Source organism: Chiloscyllium plagiosum, unplaced genomic scaffold, assembly GCF_037043375.1.
Source record: "Chiloscyllium plagiosum isolate Xiang-an unplaced genomic scaffold, Cpla_swu_hap1 HiC_scaffold_151, whole genome shotgun sequence".
NCBI lineage: Eukaryota > Metazoa > Chordata > Chondrichthyes > Orectolobiformes > Hemiscylliidae > Chiloscyllium > Chiloscyllium plagiosum.
This window is the reverse complement of record NW_028270290.1, coordinates 295298-317254: the sequence shown is the minus strand read 5'-3', so window position 1 is coordinate 317254 and position 21957 is coordinate 295298. Positions and strand designations below refer to the sequence as shown.

Here is a 21957-nt window from a genome sequence, read left to right as displayed (position 1 = left end):
ACTCTAATCTAGAATCTGGTTTTCAGCATCTGCAGCCCTTGTTTTTGCCTACTACTAATGTCTCCCTCATAGTTCTTCTTCACAAGTGGAGGCAAGGTCACATCAGTGTGCTGAGATGAATATTCTTCACCAATCGAACATCACAATTACGACACTGCTGTTTATCATTTTCTCTCTTTCATTGTTTTCCTTTCTATTTCTTCTTTTTCTTGTTTCTTTCTGGTTTATTTCATTGTTCTTCCTTTGTTTCTTTCTTTCCCATCTTTCTTTTTCCCTCATTTCCTTCTTCAATTCATTCTTCCATTCCGTTCCTTCATCTATTGTTTCCCTTTTCCCATTTCCCTTTCTATTTTACCTGTTCTTCTCTTTTATTCCAGTATATCCATAATCTGTCAGAGCATCAACAGAGAAAGGAAGCAACAAAACATCTTCTGAACACAGTGACCAAAACCAATGGCTGCAGAGAATGAATATTTTGGGAAACATTGGTGAAAATGCAAGAATGAAAGCCAAAACTGAAACTCATTCTGAAAGAAATTCAGAGCAGAGGTATTGTACAGTCCAAGTATTTCTAGCAATCAAACATTGTTGCCTCTTTAATGGTGAGGCTGCCACACACTACTAATGAAATGAAACATCTTTCCCAGGTTTTGACTTGCTTTATAATGCACACATCGGAGAGATGGAAGGAGAGCTATCAGATCACCTCAAAAGTAAGTTAAAATAAAAGTAATCGTTAATCATAAAAACGTACCGCATTAATTAAGTTCTAACATTTTATTTGTGTCTCACAATTCATCACTGAAAGGAAACAAATTCTCCAAATTATTACTATGAACTGTTTCTATAAAATACAATCCAAGTTACAACACGAAGCAAATCAACTGGAACTTGGGCATGGACAGTGTTCCATCTGCCACAAATTATATGCCACATGTGTGATATTGAGCTTTGTCAGAAATTGCTGAATGCTCATTTTGATTTTCCCAGCTGCTTTGGAGCAGACTGAACCCAACCTTCCAGTTTTAGATGCTGAACCACAAAGTCACATTCAGTTTTGCAATTCAGTTGGTTTCAAAATCTTCCCTGGTACTTTGTCAGGCCATTATTTCTTTTCCCTTCAGTCACATCAGGGTCTGAAAAGAAGTCTTGCTTTTACTGTCAATACAAGGCCGTCGGGTGCCTTAATGCAAATCTAAATCTCAATATCGCCAGAGTCTCGGAGTCTACAAAGTCTGTATTGGGCTGGAGTCACATAGAGCTCCAGACCCAGTTAAAGCTTAAATCAAATACATGACAGACTGAGTAAAGATGATGTCATTTATAGGATCACAATTGGTTCTAGACTAGTTACTGATGAAGTCAGATCTGATGAATACAGAAGTTAGAGTGTGGTCCCATAGTGTGGATAGACTGAACTGATATGTATGTACTGGTTGAAGAAGGTCTTGAATCATATGTCGGCTCCACCTTGGGCAATGACTTGAAATGCACATTGACCTAAAGAAGGTGAGGATATGGGTCACGTATAGAAACAGAATCTTTAAACATTCAAGTGTCATATTTCTACCGACTGCATATGTACTAGAGTTCAACATGTATCAGATTGCACACATGTTGTTTGGGCATTGAATGAAGGCACAAATAGGGCTACAATGATATTAGCTTGACCTAATTGATCAACCAAGACTAGATAAGGAATTGTTTTTCAATAAGTCACATATCCCAGAAACACATTTCTACACACAGTGCTGAAACATTGGATTTGTGAAGAGCCCATATTTAAAATCTTACTAACGTAGAGTGGCTGTGTCAAAGACTGTACTCAATTGTCTTGCCAGGCAATTAGTTGACTTGGAAACATATTTAGGCTCATATCGAGATAAGATTTGCTTCGTCTATGTCTCAAACTTGTTAAAACATGAAATCAAAAAAGGGGTCAAGCTGGGTACAGGTAGATTCACATGAAGATTCAGAATAGACAGGGAGTCCATTCACATACAGTCTTAGTCTGTACAAGGAGAGGTTTCAGCTTTCGCACTGAAATGGACAATGAGTTGATAAAATTGGTGGAAGATCCCAATGTGATCCTTATTCATCGGCAGTGTTATTTTATAATTATAGTTCACATAGCACATTTAATTGTATCACTGGTTTGTCATCCTGTTCCCAACATTAAGCATTGAAAAAGTGAGTGTTATGCACACTCCCTATTCAGCCAGTGGGCCATACGTTTACATTAGGTATAAATTGTCTGAGATTGAAGCTGAGATTGAATTGTCTGAGATTTGTGGGCGGCACGGTGGCACAGTGGTTAGCACTGCTGCCTCACAGCGCCAGAGACCCGGGTTCAATTCCCGCCTCAGGCGACTGACTGTGTGGAGTTTGCACGTTCTCCCCGTGTCTGCGTGGGTTTCCTCCGGGTGCTCCGGTTTCCTCCCACAGTCCAAAGATGTGCAGGGTCAGGTGAATTGGCCATAATAAATTGCCCGTAGTGTTAGATAAGGGGTAAATGTAGGGGTATGGGTGGGTTTCGCTTCGGCGGGTCGGTGTGGACTTGTTGGGCCGAAGGGCCTGTTTCCACACTCTAATCTAATCTAATCAGATATCAATCTTATAAACACTCTGATACTATCTCCACTGGGGACAACAGACAAAACAAAAATGAATACAGTAAATAATAATAAATGAACAATGTGATAATATTTGGCTTCTCACATGTTCCAATGTTAAATTCTCCTCAAATGGAGATGGAGATGATGATAGAGTGGAGGGGCTTGTCTGTTATAATGTAAAATCTACTATAATCCATCTGATTCTCCCCAATTTATATTTAATTTAATTCAATATTTATTCGGCAAGATTAATTTCTAGCATGGCATAGTAAAATTTGGATTCGACTCACATTTTATATTGCTACCCAACTCAAACTCCTCCTTGCTTCTCGTTAATTGTTTTAATGTAGTTAATTAACAAATAAGAACAATACCAACATAATTTTGATCATTGTCATGAAAGGTATACAAGATCAACACAAGCAACACCTCCTCCACCAAACCGAGCATGTGGTCAAACACACCATCAAAGGAGACAGCAAAATAACGACCATTTCCCTCGCTGATCGATATACAGAGCTTATCATTATTTTCACTCTGCGTGAACGGAGACTAGTGGAACATGAGCTCCTTTCCAGAGGCAGGGAACATGAAGAATGGCAGCGGAAGTACGTCACCAGTGAACTTGAAAAAATCCGGATTGATTAATTATTCAGGAGCCGTTTTGGCCACTCCAGCCTGTCTAGCACCACGGTGGTTAGCAGAGTGGCTGGCATTGGTAAGACAACAATGGTGCAGAGGATGGTCCATGAATGGGCAGCAGGAAACCTCGATCCTCAGTTCCAATTTGTTCTACATTTCACATTTTGAAATCTTAATGCCATCAACAGAGCCGTTTCTCTGACTGAAATGGTATTGGATCAGTACCCTTATTTAGAAAAGATAATTGAAGATATCTGGATGAAACCTGAATATCTTCTCTTGGTTTTTGATGGATTAGATGAGTACAAACACCAGATTGATTTCACTGGCCGTGTGGCTGGTGATGTCTCTGCGAATGACTGTGTTGCGCCTGACTGCAGATGTGAAGTTTTTGAAATGGTGCACTCCCTGGTACAGCAACAGCTGCTCAGAGGTTGTTCTGTGCTGGTTACCAGCCGGCCGACTGCCCTTGACTCATTGGAAAAGGCCAATGTCAACCTTTGGGCTGAGATCCTGGGCTTTCTTGCTGATGAAAGAAAAGAATTTTCCAGAAAGTTTTTTGGCAGTGAGCAACTTGCTACCAATGTTTTCAAACACATAGAGGAGAATGAGATCATGTACACCACGTGCTACAACCCTTCATATTTTTGGATCATTTGCTCAACCTTAGGTCCACTCTTTACACAGCTGAAGTGCAAGCAATCTCTTCCCAAAACCATCACTCAACTTTTCTCCATCTACCTTTCCAATCTGTTGGACAACCACAAGCGAGATGTTGAGGACCAGCGGATGGTTTTACAGCGACTCGGGGAGTTGGCTTACCAGGGAGTTTCGAAAAGGAGAATTGTTTTTAATGAGAATCACTTCATTCAGCATCAGCTGCAGTCCAGCAAATTCAATTCAGGATTCATGATGGAGATCTTGGAAAGGGATGACACAGCTAAAAACATTGTGTACACATTTCTACACTTTACCATCCAGGAATTCTTGGCTGCCCTGGCGCAGTATTTGAGTCCAAAGCATCAGAACGTGGTGGAAATGCTTCACTGTGCCTTTAAGAAGGATGATGGTTGGTTTGAGATTTTTATTCGATTTTTAGTTGGTCTTTCAACACCCACTTCATCCCGAAATCTGGAACCATTCCTGGGTCCGCTGTCTCATTACACGACCTGTCAGGTGATAGACTGGCTGCAGGCCAATGTTCAGGCAGAAATCAAAAACATGGACAGAGTCACTGGAAAGAGGAAACTGCTGAACACATTCCATTATTTGTCAGAGTCTCAGAATAGAGCTTTCGTCCAGAAGACCATTGGATCTGTGGAACGTTTGAACTTTGGGGACTCCAATCCAAAGAATGCACTGAGATTGAACCCAATGGACTGTTTTGTAATGTCTCATGTTGTACAACTTTGTGAATCAGTGATGGAGTTGAATTTGGAGAAATGTTATATTCAGGAGGAGGGGATCAAACGATTGGCCTCTGCAATCCACAAGTGCAAAGTTCTAAGGTATGTATTGATCCGGGTGAAATTAGATAACATGTCTGCAATGACCCATTGATTTTCTCTTATAAATTCCACCTGATATGAATTTCATAGAATCTCTACAGAGCAAAAAACGGTCATTTGGACCATCTAGTCTGCAACAACCCTCTGAAGTGCATCCCATCCAGACCCCTCCCCTATCCCTGCATTTCCCAAGGGACATGAAAGGCTACAGAAAAGATTTAGAAGGATGTTGCCAGGGTTGGAGCGTTTGACCTATAGGGAGAGGCTGAATGGACTGGGACTGTTTTCCCTGGAGCATTGAAGGCTGAGGGTGACCTTATATATAGAGTTTATAAAGTCATGAGGAACATGTTTAGGGTAAATAGGCAAGGTCTTTTCCTTGGGATCTGGGAGTGAGAGGGAAAAGATTTAAAAGCTACTTAAGGAGCAACTTCTTCACACAAAGGATGGTGTGGGTATGGAATGAGCTGCCAGAGGAAGAAGTGGTGGAGGCTGGTGCAATTACAACATTTAAAAGGCATCTGGATGGGTATATGAATAGAAATCATTCAGAGGGATATGGGCCAAATGCTGGCAAATGTGATTAGATTAATTAAGGATATCTGGGCGACATGGATGAGTTGGACCAAAGGGTCTGTTTCCTTGTTGTACATCTCTATGACTCTATAACCCATCTAGTCTGCACATCCCTGGAAACTATGGGCAATTTAGCATGATCAGTCCATCTAACCTGCACATAGTTGACTGTGGGAGGAAACTGGAGTACCCAGAAGCAACCCCCGCAGACACTGGACGAATGTGCAAACTCCACACAGTCATCCAGGGGTGGAATCAAACCCAGATCCCTGGTGCCTCGAGGAAACAATGCTAACTGTTGAGCCACTTATCACTATAGTAGCTGAATCACAATTACTATTCGTTTTTTTTTGAGAGTCAAGGAGTTTTCCATGCTTTTTATTTATTTTTAACACTACTACTGCATTGACCTTGATACTGAGTGCTCTAACTATAACAAAAAAAAGCACCAGGCTGACTTAGTTGGTCTTACACTGTGAGACATTCAAAGCCACAAGGAGTCTGGCAGAGTCTTTAACTAGTGCTATGACAAGGAAACAAAGAACCGAGCCAAATCATCGTACCTCTGTGTTCACAACAGAGTAAAATTAAAACCTTCAAAGATTTTAACCTCAGCAATTCCTAACCAGGCTTTATAACCAATCGCAGACTCTGTTGATAATGAAACCTAGATGGTAGGTTAATAACTGAAACAACAAAAAAAAGTAATTTATTACCAATATAGGAACTTTAGCAGAGCAAACTTAAACAACAACGTTTGAAACCAATAACCTTGTTTTCAGGGCAATTCACACAAAAGACAGACAGACAGACAAATAAACACAGTGAAGGGATAATTAAAATAAAGTAACAAAACTGGCCAGATTAAGTGGTTTTCATATCTGACTCTCAATGTATATTTGATGGTTTCTTTGTTAATTTTCTGAAGATATCGATCTGTGCCACCTTTGAATTCACTCTGAGGACTGAAATTCTGAAATAAAGTGGAAGGTTAGGCAGGGAGCATTTAAATCTTCATGCTGTAACATCAATAGCTAAATTCATTCTCTCAAAAACACAGTCCCAAACACCAATTTAAACTGTGATCTATGCCTATGTTTGATCATTTCGTTCCCTCCCAGAAACAAATGGAAATTGCTGTTCTGAGGAAAGCTCATTGGACCGAAATATATCTATCCACAGATGCTGCCAGACCTGCTGCACATTTCCCTCAATTTTTGTTTTTGTTTCTGTTTCTTATGTCCAGTATCCACAGTTCTTTTGATTTTATGTTGTATCCCAGGCTTGTTCACAACAATTCCCAGGTACTGGCCTGGTCAATTCCCAAACATTTCTTATCTGGTTCAATGTGCTGCTCTCCCACTGTGCTGAAACATCTACAGGATCCTATTGATCAAGAGCTAACCTGCCATTAACTGTGAGACCCCACCTCTGAACAAAGAGCAGCTTGTTTGTTGTGCTGAAACACAAGTTGCTGTTCCCAATCCAAAGATCATTTCCAGCTCATTGCAAGTTCACAGCTACAAAAGTTGGCGAAGGTTTGAACACTAATCCTAAGAGGCCCTCAATTAAATGAATAGACCTGGCGTGTGACTGAACACAGTTCACTGACAGAGAATAGCAATGGAGATCAGGTGGCAAATCAAACTGTTGAACCCAACCTCTGTCACCAATTGTGTGCCATTGCAGAGATGAATATCATCCTTTGTAGTTTACTTTTACAAACCAAAGCTAATCTGATAATGTATTTGACCCAACCATTCACTAGATAAATAGTAAGTGAATGCTGTACCTAGTTCAATGCAGAATACGTTGCTAACACAGCAAGGCTGCCATTCATGTATCTGAAACTGTTACGGGTGAGGTCAGGGTGGGTTTGAAATAGAGGTTCAACAGTCTGTGATTTACAGGAGGCATGATCTGCCCTTTGTGGTAGCACAAAATTCACCATTCACCTCAGCAGCAGGGAGATTGGGCAGCTCATCACCACATATTTTATATGACTGTTGGGATGAACGATTATCCATTCTGCTTGGAACTGAAAACATGGCTTGTGTATTGGTAAATGCATCAGAGAAGCAGGAATTTATTGATTGATTGATGTCTATAAGTCTTTTTCTTTGTTGTGTTATCCAAGCAGGGCAATAATGCCTCACAATTAACCAATGCTTTTACTCTTTGCTGGATTACATATGGATGAGTTCAATGGAATATAATTGCACAAATGTTTTTAAAAATTGGATATAAGACAATCAATTTTCTGTCTTGCGTTCAACTTGTCATAGAGTCAAATAACATGGAAACAGACCCTTTGGTCCAACCAGTCTATGCTGAACATAATCCCAAACTAAACTAGTCCCACCTTCCTGCTCCAGGCCCATATCCCACCGAACCTTTCCTTCTCATGTATTTATCGAAATATCTTTTAGAGTCATAGAGTCGTAAAGATGTACAGCACGGAAACAGACCCTTCGGTCCAACCTGTCCACGCCAACCAGATATCCCAATCCAACCTAGTCCCACCTGCCAGCGCCCAGCCCATATCCCTCCAAACCCTTCCTATTCATATACCCATCCAAATGCCTCTTAAATGTTGCAATTGTACCAGCCTCCACCACATCCTCTGGCAGCTCATTCCATACACGTACCACCTTCTGTGTGAAAAAGTTGCCCCTTAGGTCTCTTTTATATCTTTCCCCTCTCACCCTAAACCTATGCCCTCTAGTTCTGGACTACTGAACCCCAGGGAAAAGACTTTGTCTATTTAGCCTATTTATGCCCCTCAATTTTGTAAACCTCTATAAGGTCTCCCCACAGCCTCCAATGCTCCAGGGAAAACAGCCCCAGCCTGTTCAGCCTCTCCCTATAGCTCAGATCCTCCAGCCCTGGCAACATCTTTGTAAATCTTTTCTGACCCTTTCAAGTTTCACAACATCTTTCCAATAGGAAGGAGACCAGAATTGCACACAATATTCCAATAGTGGCCTAACCAATGTCTGGTACAGCCGCAACATGACCTCCCAACTCCTGTACTCAATACTCTGACCAAAAAAAGAAAATCATACCAAACGCCGCCTTCATTATCCTATCTACCTGTGACTCCACTTTCAAGGAGCTATGAACCTGCACACCAAGATCTCTTTGTTCAGACACACTCCCTAGGACCTTACCATTAAGTGTATAAGTCCTGCTAAGATTTGCTTTCCCAAAATGCAGCAACTCGCATTTATCTGAATTAAACTCCATCTGCCACTAATTGCACCCATATCCACCACTTCCTCAGGAACTACCCTCTGAGTTTAAAAAAATTTCTTCTTGTGACTTTTTTAACTCTTTCTCCTCTCACCTTAAAAATGTGCCCCTCGTCTTGAAATCCCCCATCCTCGGGAAAAGACACCTACCATTTAGCCTTTTTATACCGCTGATGATTTTATCACCCTCTGAGGTCACCTCTCAACCTCTTATGCTCCAGTGGGAAAAAATCCCAGTCTATCCAGCCTCTCCTTATAACTCAAACCTGCCATATCAAAGCTTCCTGGTAAATCTTTTCTGAACCTTCTCCACCTTAACAATATTCTTCTTTTACCTAAGTGACTATAACTGGACACGGTATTCCAGAAGAGGCCTACCAATGCAAACTTCAAAGAATTATGTACCTGAATCCTAAGCTCCCTCTGTTGTACAACACTGTCCAAAGCCCTCCCATTAACTGATTAACCTCTCCCCAAGTTTGTTGTATCAAAATGCATTTATCTAGATTGAACTCCATCTGCCATTTCTCAACCCATTGACCCATTTTGTCAAAATCCCTTAGAAAATCCTCTTCTTTACTATGCCACCAATTTTGATATCATTTGCAAACTTACTAACCATGCCTTCTGTATTTTCATCCAAATCGTTTCTATAAGTGACAAACAAAAGACAAGCCAGAACCGATCGCCGTGGAACATCAGTGGTGACAGGCCTCCAAGTCTGAAAAACAACCCTCCATTTTGTTTCCTGCTGTTCAGCTAATTTTGTATCCAATTGGCAAGCTCTCCCTGAATCCCATGTGTCCAGTTTTGGGTTAAAATATATATTCTATTTCCAGGTCATAAAATAGGTAGTGAATAATGAGGCCATCTGGCCAATTATGTCTGCACTGGCTCCTTAAATGGCCTACACACTTCATCCTATTCCCTTCCTCTTCCCTCAAAGCTATCACGTTTTCTCCTTCAGGTATATATCAAATTCCTCTTTTCAGAGTTGTGCTGGGTTGTGCTGTCAATAGCCTTTCAGTTGGTGAACGAGTAACAGCAATTTACTGAGTAAAATATATGATAACTATACACCTCTCATTTTTCACCATTCAAGCAATTAATTTACTGTTTGAAATATATGTTTACTGGTCACCAACTAATTCAGTGAGAATAGTTATGCAAGATTTAAATCTGCTTTCTAATACTGCACAACACTATTCTATCTGCCCATGCCTCAGTGTGTCAATGAGAAACAATTGGATGGAGTTTCTGTAAGGTGAAGTTTATGTTATGTTAATCGGAGAGATTTCCCACTTCTTGATTGTTTTTTTTTCTTGGCTGTTAGGCTGAATGACAATAACATTGGAGATACAGGAGTCAACATTTTGTCTGCATCAGTGGCGCATTCGGAATGCAAAACAAAGCGATTGGAGTAGATAATCTTCCCAACATTAACCCCAAATTTTATGTGCAATGATTTGTGGCAAGTCAGGAATTTGCTGTATCTTTGGCATGACCACTGTTGAAAATAAAGGGGAAGGTGAGGACTGCAGATGCTGGAGATCAGAGTCAAGAGTGTGGTACTGGAAAAGCACAGCCAGTCAGGCAGCATGCGAAGAGCAGAATCGATGTTTTGAACATAAACCTTTCATTAGGACTCCTGATGAAGGGTTTATGTTCAAAATGTCGATTTTCCTGCTCCTCGGATGCTGCCTGACCGGCTATGCTTTTCCAGCACCACATTCTTCGATCTTGCTAGACTGCACCTGGAGTATTCTGTTCTGTTCTACACAACAAGTATATATTAGACTGCAATCAAATTTCAACAGGAAGATATTAGGGAGAAATTGAATCAGAATCTTTTTGTGGAAACTACGGTCACATGGTAACCAATGGAGATGTTTAAAATGCTGAATGATGGGACAGGGTCGTTAGCTAAAAAATCAAGGAAAGAGCATTATTTTAAAGTTACAGTTAAGCCATTCATTCAGGAGCCAGTTCAAACAACACTTCTTCCAACTAGAGAAGCACAATTTTCAGATTCTCAACAAAAAGAGTTGTTAAGTTTCAGAGAAGAAAGTAAAAAAGTTGTTATTTTTTTTGTTCAATTAATACAATTTGGCCTAAGCTGATGTGTTTACATCTCACGTTGTTACAATGCTTGAGGAGAGATGCAGGGCATCGAAGAAAAGAAGAAATGTCTCATGAAAAGGATTACATGGATCATGAACATAAGGTCTGAAGATAGATTGCAAACATTGGATCTGTCTCCATTAAGGAAAGGAAGCTGTGATGTAATTTGAATGAAGTATTAAAAATGATAATGACAGTGGAAAGAGTCGGTAGCAATAAATTGTTCACTGCCATGAAATGGTCAAGTATGTCAGCACAAAAATTCAAGAAATTGCCAAAAGAAGCAAGAACAATGTGAGATAATCTTTTCTGCACAGTGACTGGTTAAGGTTGGAATGTTGTACCTCACTCACCTCATGGCAGAGGCCGGTTCAACTGAAGTGTTCAAAAAGGAATTAAACTTTGGTCTGGAAAGGCCCAGTGCACAGGGATACGGAATACAGAGTGGCAGGAAGTGAATTGCTCATTCGGAGCCTCGAATCACCTCCTCCTGCACTGTACCCTGTTTGGTTCTGTGAGGCTGTAGGTACGCATATTCTTTTCAAAATTAAGAGCGATGTCTTTCAATTAAGGAATAATAGTGTTAAAGACTAAAAGCATTAAAGTTAATTGATTATTAGTTCGTCATTACTGAGTCAAATAAAATGAAAAGGAGGCTGATGGTTCAAGAGCTTTCTCACTTTTAGATTAGATGAGATTACTTACAGTGTGGAAACAGGCCCTTCGCCCAACAAGTCCACACCAACCCGCCGAAGCGCAACAGACCCTTACCCCTACATTTACACTTTACTAATACTATGGGCAATTTAGCATGGACAATTCACCTGACCCGCACATCTTTGGACTGTGGGAGGAAACCGGAGCACCCGGAGGAAACCCACGCAGACACAGGGAGAATGTGCAAACTTCACACAGTCAGTCGCCTGAGGCGGGAATTGAACCCGGGTTTCTGGCGCTGTGAGGCAGTAGTGCTAACTACTGTGCTACTGTGCAGCCCACTTTGTTATGATGATCCAATTATTGCTCTTCCTTCTCAGTAGAATTTCTTTTATCTTTTCGAGCTATGTTGAAAACTGATTTGTAATTATCAATCTTTAGTTTGCTGGATAACAATCTGACATTTGCTTGCATTGAAGACCGGAGGATGGCATTTAGTCAGAGCGAATCATTGTCAATGTTATATCTGGATGTAAATAAATTCACAGATGATTGCATTCCGAAAATGAGAAACTTCATCATCAACTGCAAGAATTTGGAGCTATTCAGTGAGTGCATATGTTAAAACATTAAACATTTCCATTGTATTGTAAACAATAATTTCCTTAAGTCATGTCCACAGCAAGTTCTTCAGGTGTGCTTAACATATTAATTCACCGGAACATAAAAAATCAGAGCAGCAGCAGGCCATTCAGCCCATAGACCTTGATCTATCATTATATATACCAATGGATAATTATCCAACTTTGAACCCGATTCCTGTTTTCTCCTGGATATCCTTGACCCCTTTAACCCTTAAGAACTTTATTTGCCTGGCGTTATAGAGATGTTCAGCATGGAAACAGGCCCTTTTGTCTTACTGTCCATGTCAAACAGATACCCCAAATTAATCTAGTTCAGATGGAGTTTAATTTAGATAAATGTGAGGTGCTACATTTTGGAAAGGCAAATCAGGGCATGACTTATACACTTATTGGGAAGGTCCTGGGGACTGTGCTGAACAAACAGACCTTGAAGTGCAGGTTCATAGTTCCTTGCAAGTGGATTCACAGGTAGATAGGATAGTGAAGAAGGCATTTGGTATGCTTTCCTTTATTGGTCAGACGACTGAGTATAGGAGTTGGGAGGTCATGTTGAAGCTGTACATGACATTGGTTAGGCCACTTTTGGAATATTCTGTGCAATTCTCGTCTCTCTCCTAGAGGAGAGATGTTGTGAAACTTGGAAGGGTTCAGAAAAGATTTACTGTTGTCAGTGTTGGAGGCTTTGGGCTGTATGGAGAGGCTGAATAAACTGTTTTCTCTGGAGCGTCAGAGGTTGAGGGGTGACCTTATAGAGGTTTATAAAATAATGAGTACCAAGGTTAGGGTAAGTAGACAAGGTCTTTCTCTGGGATGGGGGAGTCCAGAACTAGAGGGTGTAGGTTTAGGGTGAGAGGGGAAACATTGAAAAGGGACCTAAGGGGCAACCTCTTCATGCAGAGGGTGGTGCGTGTATGGAATGAGCTGCCAGAGAAATGGTGGAGGCTGGTACAATTATGACGTTTAAAAGGCATCTGGGTGGGCACAAGAATAGGAAGGAAATGGGACAAGCGCTGGCAAATGGAACTAGATTAGGTTAGGATGTGGAGCTGCCAGTGTTGGACTGGGGTATACAGAGTTAAAAATTACTCAACGCTATGTTGTAGTCCAACAGGTTTAATTGGGAGCACTAGTTTTCGGAGCACTGTTCCGGACAACCACCTGATGAAGGAGCAGTGCTCCGAAAGCTAGTGCTTCCAATTAAATCTGTTGGACTATAACCTGGTGTTGAATGATTTTTGGATTAGGTTCGGATATCTGGTCAGCATGGACGAGTTGGACCGAAGGATCTGTTTCTGTGCTGTACATGTCTCTGACTTGTTATGGACCGGGCCAGACGCCCTCAAAACATTTCAAGAAAGTAGTCCAGACACTAACATTGCTCGTTGTTTTAAGAAGGTGTAAAGTGGATATTCCAGGAGAGGTGCCACTGGTCAAACCACTTCATTTTAAACAAAACCAAATTTATTTACAAGATTACCCAATGAAATAGAAGCAAAAGAGAACCGAATGCAGAATAACCTCACCTATCCAAAAACCAAACAGACTTTACCTGTTGTTCCCTATACTTGCAACAATCCCCATAAAAACCTCATTGCACAAAAGGTAGCATCAAACACAGGGTCTTACAGGAGAGAGATGTCAGACAGAGAGGATCAGCACAAACCTGCTTCTTTCATGTAACTGTTTCTTGGATCAGCAGCCTCAAAACGCTACCTGTCTGCTTTCAGTGAATAGCCAAACTTCCAAAACCAAATCAAACCAGAGAAAAGCTGAGCTGGTGAAAGTGACCATTCTCCTTTCATTGCACAAATGTCTTTTAAAAATAAAACTTTTTGCTGGAGGCAGTATCTGTAGCTATAATTAAACTCACCGTAAAACTCTTCAAAACCCAAACCTTTTGGAACTTGTGTCTTTTACGATCTCTCTGGGGGGGGGAACAAAATCAAGTACAACAGAACCTTGTTAAAGGAGCAACATCATCACAGACTCTATTTGACAGCATTTGGCCCTAATCCCCCTCAACCCTTCGCATTCATGAACCCATCCAGAGGCTTTTTATATGCTGTAATTGTACCAGCTTCCACCACTTCCTCTGGCAGCTCACTCCAATCTCATACCATCCCTCTGTGTGAAAAAGTTGCCCCTTAGGACCCTTTTAAATCTTGCGCCCTCAACTTAACCCTATGCCCCCTAGTTTTGGTCTCCCCCAACCCTGGGGAAAACATCTTGTCTATTTGACCATACATGCCCCTCATTGTTTTATGAACCTCAATAAGGTCACCCCTCAGCCTCCCATGCTTCAGGGTTAACAGCCCGAGCCTATTCAGTCTCTCCCTCAAGATCAAACCCTCCAACCCCACCAACACCCTTGTAAATCCTTTCTGAACCATTTCAACTTTCACAGCATCCTTCCTATAGCAAGAAGCCCAGAGCTGCATGCAGCATTTCAAAAGTGGCCAAAGCAATGGCCTGCACAGCCACAACATGACGGACTAAAGCAAAGAAATACAGATAGTAGAAACCTGAAACAAAAGCCAAAATTGCTGAAGAAACTCAACAGGCCTGACAGCATCTGTGGAGAGAAAGTAAAATTAATGTTTCAAGTCCAGTGATTCTTCTTCACAGCTGACTCTGTTTCTCTCTCTGTAAACCTGCTGAGTTTCACCAGAAATTTCTGTTCTTTTTGAGAACAATATTTAACTTTTTCTTTCCAACCATTCAGTGTTTTAGCCAACAAACACTCTCTCTGACAGGGAATTTCACAGACTCACCTCAATCTGAGTGAAGACATTTATCCTCAGCTCAGCTCGAAATAGCCTACCCCAGATCCTTAGACATTGACCCTTGGTTCTGGACCGTGGGAACACCCTTCCTGTGTTTACCCTGACCTTTCCTGTTAGAATTTTGTAGGTTTCTAAAAAGTGCCCCATATTATTCTAACCTAAGTGAAAATAGTCCTAACTGATCCAGTCTCTCTTCATTCATCAGTCCTGCTATCCCACGAGTCAGTCTGGAAAACCTTTGTCGTATTCCTTCTATGCATGAATGTCCTTCCTTAGATAAGGGACAAAAACTATACACATGACTTCAGGTGTGGTCTCACCAAGGCACTGCATGTAGGCAACTAGACAGTCCTGTTCCTGTCGTTGAATCCTCTTTTTTTTCCCCTCTTTTTCTATCTCTCTCTCTCTCTGTCGCTCTCTCTCTCTCTCTCTCTCTCTCCCTCTGCCTCTCTCACACCCAGACACTCTTTGCCTCAGCATGCTATTCTCTAAGGGGTTGTGGGTGGGGGGGGGGGGGAGAGAGAGAGAGAGAGAGAGACTGTCACACATCTCCTTCTGGAATTTGTCTTTGCAAAAGAAGTCTGGATAAAGATGCAGTGGCCTTTGTCAAGGTTCGTCCTGAGCAGCTCCATGACACAAGACTCTGTGCTATACAGTCTGTTCCCCGGGAGCACAACGAGACAAACATCAACTGCTTCTGGAGGACCATCACCTTGCTGAAAGACACTCTTTGTTCTGCCTTAAAGTTGTTGATTATTAGTTCCCACCTGAATCACACACACTGCTGTTCACCCTCCCTTTCCAGGAGTTAATCCAGCTGTTCTTTGACACTGAATACTCAGCAATCTCCTTCCCTGTTCTAGTGATTCAACTCCCAGAATTTTCCTCAGTCACTTCTCACTACCACCCTCTGGTGGATGCTCTTCCTCCTGCTGAGCCCCATGGCCTCTGCGATTCCCTTCTCATTAAGTTGAAACAAGTTGTTATCTCTTATTGGTTCCCTTTGCGCGAGTTTCAGGTCTAGGCTGGTTGACAATGTCCTCATGAATTAACGAATTTGGTCCCATATGTTGCTACTGAGAATCTGATGCTCCCCAGTCGGAATCTATTCCTGAAGAAGGGCTCATGCCCGAAACGTCAATTCTCCTGCTCCTTGGATGCTGCCTGACCTGCTGCGCTTTTCCAGCAACACATTTTCAGCTCTGATCTCCAGTATCTGCAGTCCTCACTTTCTCCCTGTAAATATTAGTGCCAAAGTTGAAACCAGATATCCATCCCATTTTCATTCCATATTCATATCTGAAACATACATCTGTAACCACACATTATATATATCAATCAGTCAGAACTATTTAATGTCTTCTGAAAATATCTCTGGGCCAGACCAGGTAAGATTCCCAGATTCCCTTTGGTGATGGACATGAGTAAAGCAGTATTTACAGCAATTACTGATTTGGTTCTGCAATGGTGACTATGAAACTAACTTTCAATTCCAGATGGATTAATTATTTGAGATAAAATTCAGCCAGTTGCTGGTATTTGTACTCTAGGTCACTGCATTACAAGTCCAATGCGATTTCCCCCAGTCCAACTACATCCTCAACTTACATCATTCCCCAGTTTCTTAGTTTCTTACAGCACTGTGTGTGCAGCAGCTCATTAGATTCTCTCTCCCCCACCACTTACACCCATTTGTTACTATGTAGCTGCTCACAGTTTGATATCAAAATGTGTTTCCCAACTGGAAAATTATGAATGATTCTGTCATTTTAACTTGATTAATTGGTTGGTTCTTAATCATTAATTTCTTTCTTAGATTATGGAGGAATCAGTTCAGATGGAAAGAAGCAGCTCCGATCACTGAGAGATTGCAGGGCTGGTGTCCGAGTATTTGTGTGATCAAAGGATCAAGAACTTGCCAACTATTTGGACTTGATATTACTGAGAGGTGTATTTCTCTCACCTCTATCAAGTGAAACACATGAGATATTACATTGGCTCAAGAAAAACAATTCCTGGAATTCTGAAATAGAATGGGAATGATGTGGAGTATTCAGTAGCAGCTGGTGAGTGTTGGTGTGTGGGTGATATTCACCGTCGAGCACAGGGAGATGGAGCTGTGACTGTGAAGCATTTATAAAAGAGTCCGAGAGATCGCCATCATAGAAACAGGCCTTTCGGCCAATGTGCCCAAGCTGTCCAGTTTTCACCGTTAAACTGGTCCCTTTTGCTTGTGTTTGGTCCATGTATCCCCGTATCGAACCGTGTGTAAATGTTTTTTAAATGATGAAATTGCACTCACTTCCACCACCTCTGGCAGCCCATTCCAGACACTCACCATCCTCAGTGTAAAGGTAAGTGCCTCTCTATACCCTTTTGTATCTCTCCCCTTAAACATGCACCCCAGAGTTTTAGACTCCCTTGGGGAAAAGCTGCAGGCTACCTACCTTATCTATGCCTCTCATGATTTTATATTTTTCTGTATAAGGTCACCTCTGAATATCCTACGCTCCAGGGAAAAATGTTCCATCCTATCACATCTCTTCTTGCAGCTCAAACCTTCCAGTCCAGGTAACATCCTAGTAAATCCTTTCTGTCCTCTTTCTAGTTTAATAGTTACTTTCTATAGTAGAGCGACTAGAACTGGGCACAGTATTCCAAATGTAACCTCACTCATGTCAGAGTCATAAAGTCATAGAGATGTACAGCATGGAAACAGACCCTTCAGTCCAACCTGTCCATGCAGAGCAGATATCCCAACCCAATCTAGTCCCACCTGCCAGCACCGGCCCATATCCCTCCAAACCCTTCCTATTCATATACCCATCCAAATGCCTCTTAAACGTTGCAATTGTACTATCCTTCACCACTTCCTCTGGCAGCTCATTCCATACACGTACCACCCTCTGCATGAAAATGTTGTCCCTCAGGTCTCTTTTATATCTTTCCCCTCTCATCCTAAACCTATGCCTTCTAGTTCTGGATTCCCCGACCCCAGGGAAAAGACTTTGCCTACCTACCCTATCCATGCCCCTCATAATTTTGTAAACCTCTATACGGTCACCCCTCAGCCTCCGACGCTCCAAGGAAATCAGTCCGAGCCTTTTCAGTCTCTCCCTATAGCTCAACTCCTCCACCCCAGGCAACATCCTTGTAAATCTTTTCTTAACCCTTTCAAGTTTCACAACATCTTTCCAAAAAGGAGACTAGAATTGCATACAATATTTCAACAGTGGCCTAATCAATGTCCTGCACAGCTGCAACATGACCTCCCAACTGCTATCCTCAATACTCTGACCAATAAAGGAAAGCATACCAAACGCCTTCTTCACTATCTACCTGCGACTCCACTTTCAAGGAGCTATGAACCTGCACTCCAAGGTCTCTTTTTTCAGCAACGCTACCTGTGACCTTACCATTAAGTATATAAGTCCTGCTAAGATTTGCTTTCCCAAAATGTAGCACCTGACATTTGTCTGAATTAAATTCCATCTGCCACTTCTCAGCCCATTAGCCCATCTGGTCCAGATCCTTTTGTAATCGGAGGTAACCCTCTTCGCTGTCCACTGCACCTTCAATTTTGGTGTCATTTGAAAGCTTACTAACTGTACCTCTTATGCTCACATCCAAATTATTTATGTAAATGACAAAAAGTAGAGGATCCTTGTGGCACTCCAGTGGTCACAGGCCTCCAGTCTGAAAAACAACCCTCCACCACCACTCTCTGTCTTCTACCTTTGAGCCAGTTCTGTATCCAAATGGCTAGTTTTTCCTGTATTCCATGAGACCTAACCTTGCTAATCAGTCTCCCATGGGGAACCTTCTCAAAGCCTTACTGAAGTGCATATAGATCACATCTACTGCTCTGTCCTCATCAATCCTCTTTGTTACTTCTTCAAAGAATTCTTATACACCTGCAACAAGGCATTCCAACTCCTGTACTCCATGCTCTGCAATTTGTTCAATTGTACAATAAACCTGTTAGTTATTAATTATTTATTATTACCTGACTTCAGTTGTACATAAAGCTATATTCAATTTGTCATAAACATATGTTTATTACACAAACAACCATATGTTCAAGTGTGTGATTATTCCCAGCGTTAGACTTGATGACAGTCTGTTTGATACTGGGACAGAGATTGGTCAGCGCTGTAACTGTTCCCCTGTGGAAATGATAGGGTGTGCATTAACAGTGTGTGTAAAATCAGTCAGGATCAGGTCATATTTTGGAACCAGTGACCATCTGCACCTGTGCCTGTCCCACTCCCATCAAATATGCTGGAGATTCCGACACGAGCAGAGACCCCGCTAACAAAACTCTGAAAGAAATCACATTTGTAAGGGAAGATTAATTAAGTAATCTCCCTCCTAGCCCCTAAAAGGCCATTTTTTGATGCTCCCACTGCATTCACTGTAATTTCACTTTGACCATCTCTGGTTCCCTATCTCATGTCGGGCTGCAGGGTCGGGTCAACTTGTCAGTGTCCAACGGCCATTTTGTCGATTTGTCTGTTAAATATTTGCCTCTAACACAGATCTCCACAAGGCTCCATTCAGTCTTAGAGTTCAACAAATGGTGCATCGTCCAATGGTAAAGACTGGAAAGAACCCAGCACCTCATTGTGCACCCGTGTGTTCAATTCAGGCTGCACTCAGCTAAATATTCAAATATCAGTCCCCCACACTGTTGACTATGTATTACTGTAGACAATACAAACGTGCACTCTGCTAACTGTCCACATGTCATTGTCACACACTGTAGACAGCAATCACTGTTGGAAGTTCACACTTTGCACATTACAGAATGTCCGTATATTAGTTATCAAATATTACAGATGTTGCATTACTGTAGATATTGTATTACTGTAGACAGTACATACGTTGCACACTGTGGACTGTCCACACATCAGTTATCTCATACTGTAGACATTGTATTCCACGTCAGCACTGTAGCTGTACTGGCACACCTTTATTAGGCATGTGACAATTTTTAGAGACTGATGTTGTCAGGATGCACAACCTTTGCAGTATACAGTGCGACCAGTCAGGTGATGGCAGCTTAGTGGAACAGGGAGGGTTGAACCAAGACTCAGTGTGGGATATCCAGTGACCAGGACCCAGTCCGTGCCATCCCCACATCCACACACAAACGTCTTTCTCTGTCAGACTGACTTGTTAGAACCAGCCGAGATTGCTGCAGATCTGTTCCAGTCCCAGAGTCACAGCTTCTTGATGCTGTTCAGACTGAGCTGGAGGGAAAGGAATTGCTGGACCCTTCCCTATTCCAGCAATTATTTCACACAATTCCCACGGGATCGACACAAGGTATGAATGAGACTGACATGAACTTGTAAAGTCAGCAAGTTTTACTTTTTGATTGAGTTTCTGAGGGTAAACATCAATCCTTTTCACAGACGGCTATCCAGTGATTACACAGATCTGTTATACAAGTCTGTTAATTGTACAAATGACCATGAGATTCAGCTCTTCCTTGACAACAAGCTAAGGGACACTGAGGTAATGCCAATGGTTCTGCAACATTATACAATATTGGGGTGAAGATATAGCCACAACTACTCCTTTGTTTTCATTGATTTGGTTCCAGTTTCTTCCATAGATACGACGTGTCCATGAAATGTATGTACCTATCAGGCAGGAAAGAAATGGTCGTGTGAGGGAGCCTTGGTTGACGAGAGAGGTTGAATGTCTGGTAAAGAGGAAGAAGGAGGCTTACATAAGGTTGAGGAAACAGGATTCGGACAGAGCAGTGGAGGGATACAGGATAGCCAGAAGGGATCTGAAGAAAGGGATTAGGAGAGCTAAGAGAGGGCATGAAAAATCCTTGGCGGATAGGATCAAGGATAACCCCAAGGCATTTTATGCGTATGTGAGAAACCTGAGAATGACGAGAACGAGGGTGGGTCTGATCAAGGACAATAGTGGGAGACTGTGTATTGAGTCGGAAGAGATAGGAGAGGTCTTGAACAAGTACTTCTCTTCAGTATTTACGAACGAGAGGGACCATATTGTAGAAGAGGAGAGTGTGAAATGGACTGGTAAGCTAGAAGAGATACCTGTTAGGAAGGAAGATGTGTTGGACATTTTGAACAACTTGAGGATAGACAGGTCCCCTGGGCCTGACGGGATATATCCTAGGATTATGTGGGAAGCAAGAGAGGAAATTGCAGTACCGTTGGCAAAGATCTTCCCGTCTTCACTGGCAACGGGGGTGGTACCAGGGGACTGGAGAGTAGCGAATGTTGTGCCCCTGTTCAAAAAAGGGAATAGGGATAACCCCGGGAATTACAGGCCTGTTAGTCTTACTTCTGTGGTAGGCAAAGTAATGGAAAGGGTACTGAGGGTATCTGGAAAGACACTGCTTGATTAGGGAATGCCAGCACGGATTTGTGAAGGGTAGGTCTTGCCTTACAAGTCTTATTGAATTCTTCGAGAAGGTGACCAAGCATGTGGATGAGGGTAGAGCAGTGGATGTAGTGTACATGGATTTTAGTAAGGCATTTGATAAGGTTCCCCACGGTAGGCTTATGCAGAAAGTCAGGAGGCATGGGATAGAGGGAAATTTGGCCAATTGGATAGAAAACTGGCTAACCGGTCGAAGGCAGAGAGTGGTGGTAGATGGTAAATATTTAGCCTGGAGCCCAGTTACAAGTGGAGTTCCGCAGGGATCAGTTCTGGGTCCTCTGCTGTTTGTAATTTTTATTAATGACTTAGATGAGGGAGTCGAAGGGTGGGTCAATAAATTTGCAGATGATACGAAGATAGGTGGAGTTGTGGACAGTGAGGAGGGCTGTTGTCGGCTGCAGAGGGACTTAGATATGATGCAGAGCTGGGCTGAGGAGTGGCAGATGGAGTTCAACCCTGCCAAGTGTGAGGTTGTCCATTTTGGAAGAACAAATAAGAATGCGGAATACAGGGTTAATGGTAGGGCTCTTTGTCAGGTGGAGGAACAGAGGGATCTTGGGGTCTATGTACATAGATCTTTGAAGGTTGCCACTCAGGTGGATAGAGTTTGTAAGAAGCCCTATGGAGTATTATCGTTCATTAGCAGAGGGATTGAATTCAAGAGTCGTGAAGTGATGTTGCAGCTGTACAGGACTTTGGTTAGGCCACAGTTGGAGTACTGTGTGCAGTTCTGG

The 21957-nt window shown here is 42.1% G+C and overlaps 1 protein-coding gene across 1 annotated transcript in view; it reads left to right on the top strand.

Annotated features, from left to right (window-relative positions):
• The first annotated feature begins 3464 nt into the window (after positions 1-3464).
• Positions 3465-21957, top strand: part of LOC148133972 (NACHT, LRR and PYD domains-containing protein 3-like) — a 43336-nt gene continuing 24843 nt past the window's right edge. The window contains exons 1-3 of the mRNA XM_087985716.1: positions 3465-4765; positions 11812-11978; positions 16614-16684. Coding sequence (XP_087841842.1) covers positions 3465-4765; positions 11812-11978; positions 16614-16684 — 1539 coding nt within the window. The remainder of the gene's footprint in view (positions 4766-11811; positions 11979-16613; positions 16685-21957) is intronic.